Source organism: Cryptomeria japonica, chromosome 1 (assembly GCF_030272615.1).
Source record: "Cryptomeria japonica chromosome 1, Sugi_1.0, whole genome shotgun sequence".
NCBI lineage: Eukaryota > Viridiplantae > Streptophyta > Pinopsida > Cupressales > Cupressaceae > Cryptomeria > Cryptomeria japonica.
In genome coordinates, this window is record NC_081405.1 from 550,418,285 (window position 1) to 550,429,572 (window position 11,288).

Sequence of the window (11,288 nt, forward strand, 5' to 3'; positions counted from 1 at the left end):
TTTATATACATCCAATTGATATCTACTTTTCCCTTAAAAAATTAACCAAAAACAAGAAATCACAAAATTAATAAATATGTGTACAGAAAATTTTAAAGTAATTTGACACTACATAAAATAAATATGCCCATGGGCCAGTGAAAATGAAACCTTGATTGGTATGGAAAATTTAACGTTTAACCCTTATTCTATAATACAAATTAAATATACTTTGATTTTTTCTAATTTTCTTTGAAAAGTGATTTAAAGATATATTTTTTTTGTATAAGTACAATGCAACATCGATCTTATAACCTGTGAGGTATTGCAGAGAACTTGGGTTACTTATATTCTGTGCTGAATGGCTGAGGAAGACGTTGTAAGGCCAAATAGGCATTTGGAGATAGCCCATGGTACTTCCACCGATGAGGTTGAGAAGTTTCAATTTGTAGACTCTGCTGACGAGGTCTGCAAATTTCATTGACTTGACTGAAATATTTAACTTTGGATGTTATTGAATTGTTCTTCATAGCACTATTTCTTCACTCTGTAAATCTGTAGTAGCAAAGAGATTTTATAAGTCTGCATTACATGCTTTTGGCTTTTAGATTTGAGTAACATCATATTCATATTCTTGTAAGTGCATTCAAAGCAATCTAGTGTTTATTGTTCTGTAATCTAATATGACTTGAACTACATCACAGAAAAGCAAGTGGAAGAAGTTTATAGCTTATTTTGGGCCAGGCTTTCTTGTGTCCATAGCCTACTTGGATCCTGCCAACTGTAAGAAGTTTTATTTCTTTACTTGGGCATATGTTATTATGTTTATAATTTAACTTTTTTCATTTTTGGTTTATACTGTGTGTGATATTTTTCATTGTCAACATTTCAGATCATGTTATATGATTCATGTTTTCAAACTGTTTTTTTATCTTAATGGATCATTTAATATGATCCGAAAAGTTGATGATGAAAAGTATCTCACACAGTTAAATCAAAAATTAAAAAATAACATGATGAACCATAGAAATTACACGACTCTAAATGTCCATAACTTGCTCACTCTAAATGTCCATAACTTGCTCAATGGCTTCTTGCATCTTTCAGTGGAATCAGACTTAGAGGCAGGTGCAAAATACAAGTATGAGGTATGTAATATTTTAATTCACAGATTTCCCTATTCATTCTGAGATTTTGTTTTATAACTCAAAACAGAAATAAGAAGATCTCTAATGATAAATTAAGTTGTGTGCTCTTTTGTAGCTTCTTTGGGTCATTCTCCTTGCCTGCATTTTTGCCTTGATTATTCAGTCTCGAGCAGCTAATTTGGGAGTCGTCACAGGTAAGTTGTTTCAGAATACTTGGGTAAAAACCCACTACTTATAGCCAATAATTAAGTCAGAAGTTAATTTCCCTGCTAATTTTGCAGGCAAGCACCTTGCAGAACATTGCAGAACAGAGTACCCTAGAAAGATAAATTACATACTATGGCTGCTGGCAGAAGCGGCTGTAATTGCATCAGACATCCCTGAAGGTGTGGCAGAAGTAGCTCTAATTGCATCAGACATGCATATTCTGTATCTATTTTGCAAGAGTCATTAGGAATAAAATTAACTTGCACTCATAAGATCGGAATTATCATCAAATTTTGGCTTAAACAACATATTCTAAGTTTTGACTTGTTTAGGAAGCTCATTTGAAATCACACTTTTCAATGAGTCTTATTGGAGAAGCTAATATAATATTAGATGAGCCAATTAAACACATCAAAGCTTAGAATGTACTTGTTCCCCTCAGCTCTGACATTTGAAGTTTCTGTTGGAATGTGAAGTCAATTAGGACTTTGCTTCCATATATGTCATACAAGTTGTCTTCAATTAGGACTCTGCTCCCACATGTGTCATACATGTAGTTGTGTGAGTCCTACTTACTATATTTAGTAAGTTGTCTCCAACTAGGACTCTGCAACTCACTTGTGTTGACTAAGTAACTGATTAAGTGATTCAAAGTAGAATCATGTTTGACTCTATATGTGTGAGTCCTACTTACTATATTTAGTAAGTTGTTTCCAACTAGGACTCTGCAACTCAGTTGTGTTGACTTAGTAATTGATTAAGTGATTCAAAGTAGAATCATGTTGGATTCTATATGTGTCAACATTAGTCAATAAGATGACTATAGTGGTGGCATTGGAAGGGTTAGAGGTGGTAAATTTGAGAACTTGATTATAGCATTAAGTTTCTCAATTTTGTATATATATAGAGTAGCTCTTCCTCCTTTGGAAAAAAGGCCAGAACATTTTTGAGATTGTATTGTAACTGTTTTTGTTGCTGAACAATACAATCTCAAAACTGTTCTGGCCTTTATTCCAAAGGAGGAAGAGCTACTTAATATATATACAAAAGAAACTTAATGCAATAATGACTCTCTAGTTTTGGAGTGTGGGGTTTTTCATCTGAAAGAGTTTTCCTATGGTAAATCTATGTTCTATTCTTATGTCTTTTCTTCTTTTTTATGATTTATGTTGTTGAATCTAAATGTATGCATGCTGCTGAAATTGTGTTTCAATCTCACAAGATCTTAAATCGCAATCACTTTCTTCTAAGGGTTAGTGAGGGAAATAAACTGTGCCTGATTCCGCTTTATGACATAGTAGTGTGTGTTTGTGTTGGATGTTGGATGCGCATACTGATCTCAGATGGTTTCTCTGGGATGCCCAAATTTCCCAACAGTTTCTACAGTTTTTTTGAGTTGTGTTGTAGATTCTGCCTCTGATTCTTTCTCTGGACAAAAAATCATTTTCTGTTTCTTATTATCTTATTGGAATGGCCTTAAGAGTTCCTCTTATATTATTACAGGTCAATTCACTTATTTTGATCATTTGCGCACCTTAATAGCTTCTTTTTTCTTTCGTAATTCACCACTTCAATAACTAAACTCTGTGTTTGCTTGCACCATATTAGTTAACAGTAACTAATGACTCTGTTTGTTTGCACCATATCAGTTATTGGAACTGCTTTTGCATTGGATATGCTCTTTCATATACCTGTATGGGTTGGGGTCCTCCTAACAGGACTCAGTACTCTCCTCCTCCTTGGCCTGCAGAAATATGGGGTACTCATTTTTAATTTCTAACATATATGATATACAGGAAAGACCAGTATTTTATCTTTTTCTTCCTAGTTGCCAGGGGTTGAGCTTATAGATCCCTCTTCAATGATATTTTGAATAACACCTCAGTTCACAAAATTTTGCTGTTACAGATAAGGAAATTGGAGTTAGTAATAACTTTTTTAGTATTTACCATGGCCGGCTGCTTCTTTGCGGAACTTGGACATGTTAAGCCCAAGTCCACAGAGGTCTTGAAAGGGATGTTTGTTCCTCTGTTAAAAGGAAATGGAGCAACTGGTCTTGCAATCTCTCTGTTTGGTGCCCTGGTTATGCCGTAAGTTACACTTTAAAGTGAATTTTTCCCTTCTAAAGAGCCTTAAAAATGATTTGTAAGAGTTTCTGGAGTATATCTAAATTCTATGAGATAGAGTTTATCTCTTTGTTTTATGGAAGATATGAGCGATCTAAGTTGTTGAAATCTAAATATACAGAATTTTCTTCAAAAGCTCTTATAAATCTATCATATGGTTTTGAAATCTAATGTTAACTAAGTATGACAATTTCTTCTAATCCCCAACTGAATATGTAGTCTATTTGATGTCCAGGCACAACTTATTTCTCCATTCAGCATTGGTCCTTTCAAGGAAAATTCCTGCCTCTGTTTCTGGAACTGATGTAAGTTGAATTCATGTATTAATTTATGATGTGTAAGTTTAAACTAATCACATTAATTTTTTCGTAGGGTTTATTTATTAGTGTGATATTAGATTAATAGATTTAATTTTTCAGTAAAATCTAAGTAATTTTAGATAAAAGGATCTATCTATTTGTACAATTTTAGATGAACCATCATATTAATAAGATCTATCTATTAATGTGATTTTAGACAAACCATCAAAACAAATCAAAACTTTAAAGATACTGTTTAAACAACAAAAACAGATCTATGACCACCTAATTAATCAACTGGTTCTGTTCTGGTGATTGTTAATGACAGACAGCTTGCAGATATTTCTTTATAGAGAGTGCGTTTGCTCTGTGTGTGGCATTTCTGATCAATGTGGCGGTGGTTTCTGTGACTGGAGCTGTTTGTACGATGCCCAATTTATCTGGTGAAGATGCAGAGAAATGTGGAAACATGAACCTCCATAACGCTTCTTTTCTCTTGAGAGTAAGCCTGATTCGATTACCTACATCAAAGTGTTCAACATACAAATTTGTAAAATATGGGAGAAAAAAGTCATTTCCTTTACTTGGGCTTTGGCTTTAAAGATTCTAAACAGAATAGTAAGCAAAACCCACAATAACCTCGATTAAATCCTTTGCCAATCTTTTCTTCCACATTTCAGAATGCAATAGGAAATTGGAGTTCTAAAATATTTGCAGTGGCGTTGCTGACATCGGGGCAAAGTTCAACGATCACAGGAACATACGCAGCTCAGTATGTGATGCAGGTAAAAACAATTTATAAGCGATTAAGAGAACAGATTTTGATAATTTATGATATTAATCAATGTTGTTTTGTAAAAATTTTATATCAATATTTTGGATCACATTCTATTATCTTTTATCAGGATGGTTGAAAATTACTAACAGATATAAATTTGTCTCTGGAAGCTCTCCACCATCTTTATATTGTTTTTTTTTACTTAAACAACAAACTCTACGCTTTGATTTGTTTAGGTGGTTCATCTGAAATCACACTAATAGATGATTTGTTTAGGTGACCATTTTTATAGACTTAAACATTGTCTAGGTGGCTGTTTCTTTTGACTTAAACAACAAACTCTACACTTCGACTTGCTTAGGTGGTTCATCTGAAATCACACTAATAGATGATTTGTTTAGGTGGCTCATCTAAAATCAAACCAATAGATGAGTTCTATTGGAGAAGCTAGTGCAATTTAAAATGAGCCACCTAAGCAAGTCAAAGCTTAGACTTGCTTAGCATCTGTTGTTCAAATCATGAAGTGTGATCCGAAATATTGATACAATTTTTTTTTATGCAATCTAATGTATAAACAACATCGATAATTTATAATGCTGATGATAGATCTTTAAGGTTGATTTAAAAGATATTGACATAAATTAAGAAAAAATAAAAATTCTATGTATTCTATAACATTAGGAAGGTTTAGTCTTGAAGACTTTTAGATTTCCAATAAACCATTATTGAAAGAAACGCTTTTACAGGGTTTTCTCGACTTAAAAATGAAACCATTTTATAGAAATCTTATCACACGGGGCATAGCAATCATTCCAAGCCTGGTGGTGGCGATCATTAGTGGGAATTCTGGCGCAGGAAGACTTATAATCATTTGCTCGGTATATTTTATGTAACAGTACCCATAGTTGAATGCTTACAGTTAAGTTTGGATGTTTTTCAAGAACTAACATTATTAAGTTTTTCATGTAGATGATCTTATCTTTTGAATTACCATTTGCTCTGATACCTTTGTTGAAGTTTACTAGCAGCAAGATAAAGATGGGACCTCACAAAAACTCCATTGCAGTAAGTAGCAATACATTTCCAAAAGTATAATAAAAATTGCAGTTTGGAATGATTCATTCTAACACCCAAAAGTTTGGCCTGCAGGTGACAATTTTGGCTTGGCTCATAGGATTGATTCTCATAGTCATAAACATATTCTTCCTTAGCACAGGATTTGTGGATTGGCTCATTCATAATGATCTTCCCAAGGTGGCTTCTGTGCTCATAGGATTAATTGTTATCCCAACTATGTTAGTTTACATAGTGGGGATTTTGTATTTGGCTATTCGAGGAGACAAGGAAATTACTTATGTAGCACCAGTAGGATCATCTCGTCACAACAATGAAGGAAAAATTGATCAAATATAGAATCAAAGAATTTCTACTTCTTTGCCTAGTGAAGATATTAGTGGCTTGCAGAAGCCACTAAGTGTTGTATGGCAGTAAAATCCTCAATGAATATTTCCATTGTTTTATCTTTAGTACATGAGAAAAGCAAGGGAAAGTTGGGAGTGGTGTATATTCCATGGGTAGATAACTTATTCTTCTTCTGAAGAGAAAAAAAATACATCCAAATGGTGGTTTTATTTTCTTCTTTATGTAAGAGATCCATGAGAAAGACTAGTTGGCATTGAATGATGACTAGTAACTTACGTAGAGTTTGTGTTTGATGTGCAATTATGTGGTATGGTGTTTCTCTCAGTTGGTTTTAAGATAAAAGGGGTTAATAAGGCTCTTACCCTTATAATGGTGGAGGTTCACATAAGTTGTTCAAATGTATAGTTACAATAAAGTTGTTAATAATTTAATATATAATAATTAAACAATTTCATAACTAGTTAGATAGGAAGTTTCAAATCTTTAATTCTGACATGAGATTGAGATACATGCAAGTTAGAAGACCTTTCTTACTCCCAGGACTATATCTAGGAAATCACAACATCCAAATCCATGGAGTTTGGAGAAGTGGGGAGGTGAAGCCTTCAATAGGAGAGATCAATTCGAGTAGATTTAATCGCACTAAGCAATGGAGGAGTACCAACATCAAAAGTGGGAATAGGGGAAGAAGAAAAGATAAGAGATTCAAGTAACATTAGAGGGACCTCCACATTAATAATCATAGAAGACTCAAGATCCTTCGAGGTAGAAATAGCATCAACCATGTCCATAGTGAGATGTTTGTGAACACCATTCTTCCACTAAGATGAAAACCTCAAAATATTAATGTGTGGGCAATTAGACACCAAATGACCCATGGAAAAGCACCTCCTACACTTGTAGGGGATAGGTTTGACAGATTCATTCTAAATAGACAATAGGCTGATGTAAACAACTCGATGCATGCACTTGACAAACCAACAAATCTTATATCAAGTAACCTATTGTCTTAGAGAGGTTCATGTTTAAGTATTGACTAGGAACATATCTTTTTGGATGATGTTGGCATTGTATGTGTAGCTAAGGATTCTCCAAGTTACTTATCAATTGTATATAAAAAAAACTTAACTAAATTCAGCAACTAAAGAAAACATAATCAATACTAGAAATAAACCTATTTACACACAAAAGTAGCTACATGAAACTAGTTTGATGACTTAGCTGGGGGTGATACATAGCTAAACTATGTTGTATTTTTAAATTCATAGTCCTACACTACCAATACCATTAATATATTATATATAACTATGATATTGCTAGCAGGGTTCAATTGCGTAGTTTTTTGAGTCAAACTCATTGACCCATGTTTCATGAGTAGTGGTTCACAAGAACCCATCTCTCATGAGAATGAATGGTCCACTTAGCACTCATTGCATCTAGGTGATGCTCATAGGGGTGAAGCATTGGGCCTTCTCGGGAGGTCACCCATCGCAATACTACTCCAACTCAAGTGTGCTTAAACATGAAGTTACCTCCAAGGTTAAACCCACTTAGTTTGCAACCCCATTTGCAAGCTAAGTAGGTTTAATCTTGGAGGTAATTTGCAAGCTAAGTGGGTTTAACCTTGGAGGTAACTTCATGGTTAAGCGCACTTGAGTTGGAGTAGTATTGGGATGGGTGACCTCCCGAGAAGGCCCAACGCTTCACCCCTGTGAGCATCATCTAGATGCAATGAGTGTTAGGTGGACCATTCATTCACATGAGAGATGGGTTCTTGTGAACCGCTACTCATGAAACATGGTTCAATGAGTTTGACTAAAAAAACTACACGGTTGAACCCTGATAGCAATATCATAGTTTGACTTGCTATAGAAAATACCTCCTACTTATCATATTATATCCATCTAAACTAAGAAGATCAATATAACAAACTAATCTTATCAAAAGTAATGAACAATTTAACTAATACTAATATTAGCAATCTAACTATAAAGAGGATTACAATACCTTAAGTGGCATTTGCTTCAGTGTTGTAAACATTGATCACAAATGTATTCTAACTCAAGATATCATCAACATTCACTTTTATTCATTCTTCAAAAGTAAATAAGTGACAATAATAAACTCATAGTCTTAAAGTAAAGGCATCATCATTAGCAGTATTAGGGTAAAGGCCATAAACAGAGGTAGTTTACCCCCAAAACCTAGTTAACCCCAAAGTGAAAGTAGTGTATATAGAGGCGAAGACATTTAGCAGTTCATCTAGTGACTATGATATGATCTGAACTCCTCCAACTCTCCATAGGATTGGAATTTTATACATGGTTCCAAGAGAGTGGATTAATTAAATCTAGAAATAACTTATGAACATCTATTATTTGTCCCTAACATTAAGCACAACTTATTTTGTACTCTTGTTGAAGATATTGTAGCTTTAGTTAGATTAAACTGAAGCGCTGAAATAAGACACGAATTAATATCTTTGTCTAAGATAAACTTGAGATATATATGAATTAATATATCAAATGTTGGAGGTGTGATTGAATTACCATTCGATCCATGTTTGTATTGATAAACAAACTAATGGTTAGTTAGTACTTACTAACTAAACGAATTCATATGAATCGGGTTAGTTAGTAATTACTAACTAACCATTAAGACACACCGTTTGATGATTGAAGGGACACAACCGATCATGAATCGATTCTAAGATTCATATATATCCTCATTCGATGGAAGAATGCAATCATCAAAATCAATAAATGACTTGCATTCTTCTGCAGAAATAATCTCAACGACTTTAATAGTCATTCGATATTATAGACTGATAACAATATCCAAGGCAGTTTATATTGCAGATCGAATACATATTATAAGTGTCGGGCATTCACGTTTAGTGAATTAATCATCATAATAGACATTACTGTACACTTACCTGCATATTCAAAACAGAATTTGATTTAGTTAATATTCATCTATATCTTTATTAAGTTCAATGTGCATTAACAACTATGAAATTGAAAGTAACATCTCAACCAATAGGAGTCAGAATCCTAATTGGACTCTTTATTCTAACTAGAAAACAAAAAGGATAAGAAAAGCATAAAACAAATAAATGCCATAATGAGTCACATATGCATCATCCTACAAACTTCTCCATATCCCTCAAGTGCATTTATTCTTTAACAACAAAGTTAACAAAACTCCTTAATAGCCGCATTTCAATCGACACCTACTTTGAATGAACACAATAGGTCACTGAGAAGGGGGTGGGGGGTGAATCAATGATATCCAAAACTTGAACCTTTCTAAAAAATTAAATCTCTAATAACCAATACCAATAAATTCATGATCAAAGACATTAAAGTAATTTGCATACACACATAGAAGCAAATCTCATAACACAAGATCTACGAGGAAAACCCACTGTGGGAAAAACCTTGGTGAGAATAGCTGTAGGAATCTACTGCTCCAATCTAGCCTCACAATGAAAAATTGATTACAACATTTATGGGAAAAAACCCAAAGGAGCACCAACCCTTGATTTTTTAGCACCTACCCTTGCTTTAAGTACCCACTCAGAGAAATACAATGACTCACTGATTAATTTTAATACAATGAAAAACCGTGTTACAAAAGAGTTTTATAACCCTTAGCACCAAGATCCTATGTACTCACAGCTACTCTGATTTGATATCCCTTGGTATCTCTTTTCTACCCTTTTGATCTCTGCAACTTAAAAAACAATCTTCTGATAACTATCTTCAATTTCTTTCTCTTCTTATTCTTAAGATCCTCACCTTGTTGTACACACTTAACAATGCCTTCCAAACTCTTTCTTTTCTGCACTTCTAATTTTTGAAATCACGTGCTCCTCTCTATTCTTCAACACTTTTTGCTTCTCTACTCTCTTCTCACAACACTGAAGTCATCATCTTCTATCTTTTATACTTTTTCTTGCCTACCTTTTGTATTAAACCTTCACTCTTCAATATATCCAGTTTTCTCTACTTCTGTTGCCTTTTCAATCTTCACATGGCTCACTCTCTGTCCTCTATCCTCTCTGACAATTTTTTATAGTGTCAACTATCACTATGTTTATCACACTTTTCTTCTTTGTTCTTGACTCTCTTTACACTTGTCCCTTTTTTTTTCTTTTCACTCTCACACTTCTTCTTAACTCTGTCTTTGCACCCTTACTACATCACACACACTCCTTCCTGTCTCAATTTTTACACTTGGTAGACATCTTTGTTCATTACTTGCTTTCCCTCCAAAAAAATTCAAATGTGCTTCTTGAGCTCATAAGAAATCTATCCTTGTAAATATTGACCATTACTCATTAAATTCCGTCTCCTTTTGTTCTTATATTGACCTCTGAGATTAAGTTACAACAAAGAGTAATCTCCACCTGCCTCTGCCATGTTGACTGTGATAGTCTGATAACCTTATGGCTATGAAATATTGTTGATAGAGTATTTTCTGATCTTTATGGATCCGCACAACTGTTTGGAACTCATTCTCCATTAAATGCATCCTTCATCCCTTCCTACGATCTGATATGATTGGACTATAAACTACTCAATTTGGTGTATTAATAAATCTTCTCTCTGCAAGCAAAATCTTAGTTTTCATCCAAGTGGAAACAAACTTGTCCTACACACTCCATGTCCTCTGCATTTCCTTCTCTGTCATCGGGTCAGCCATGGTCAATCACCCACGTGGACCATTCAATTATTGGCATCCATTCGTAAAGACAAAATCATGTCATTCCATTAAATTCTGCAATTGGGAGTATTTTTTCGAGACTCGACCTCCATCATAGCGAAAATAATTTCTTATCACTATAGCTTTCAACAATCTACAAGAGGCATTTTGGATCATGGTGAAGTTCCATGTCACACCAAAGTCCAAGCCAATGTTGGCAGGACACACCACAAGCTACACTAAAAAAAGGAGGACATCGGTGTGACACCTTCAGGTCTACAAAGGCCAAACTTGGTCTTACCAAAACTTGAAGTCTCAGCAAAAAGGAAGACGGGCCCCATGGAACAACTCATCACTTGGTTGGACCAATCAGATAGTCTCCAACCGGATCCATCGGTCACATGGGCGAAGTGGGACCGATAGAGGTCCCATAGAGAGGAACCTATCGCTCCCCTTTGTCGATGTGACAACACCGATGTCACATCGAAAAGGGCATATCGACATGACATCACAAGAGTCTCCCTGAACAAGATACATATTGGCAAAATGTGGGGCCTCTACACAAATCAAATTTAGTCTTGCCAAAATTGGGGGTTACACCGAAAAGAGGCCCCCCCCAACA

The 11,288-nt window shown here is 34.5% G+C and overlaps 1 protein-coding gene across 2 annotated transcripts; it reads left to right on the forward strand.

Annotated features, from left to right (window-relative positions):
• Nucleotides 1–289: 289 nt before the first annotated feature.
• On the forward strand, nt 290–6,249 carry LOC131044976 (metal transporter Nramp7.2). 2 transcript variants are annotated; one of them, XM_059219883.1, is made up of 13 exons: nt 290–445; nt 684–762; nt 1,087–1,127; nt 1,243–1,321; nt 1,409–1,513; nt 2,984–3,093; nt 3,243–3,424; nt 3,696–3,765; nt 4,088–4,261; nt 4,440–4,544; nt 5,284–5,415; nt 5,507–5,602; nt 5,687–6,249. In XM_059219883.1, the coding sequence occupies exons 1-13, from the start codon at nt 341–343 to the stop codon at nt 5,948–5,950; spliced, it is 1,542 nt and encodes a 513-aa protein (XP_059075866.1). In that variant the 5' UTR covers nt 290–340; the 3' UTR covers nt 5,951–6,249. The 2 variants fall into 2 exon arrangements, with proteins under 2 accessions (XP_059075866.1, XP_057834457.2); XM_057978474.2 differs by lacking the exons at nt 4,088–4,261; nt 4,440–4,544.
• The last annotated feature ends 5,039 nt before the right edge of the window (nt 6,250–11,288 follow it).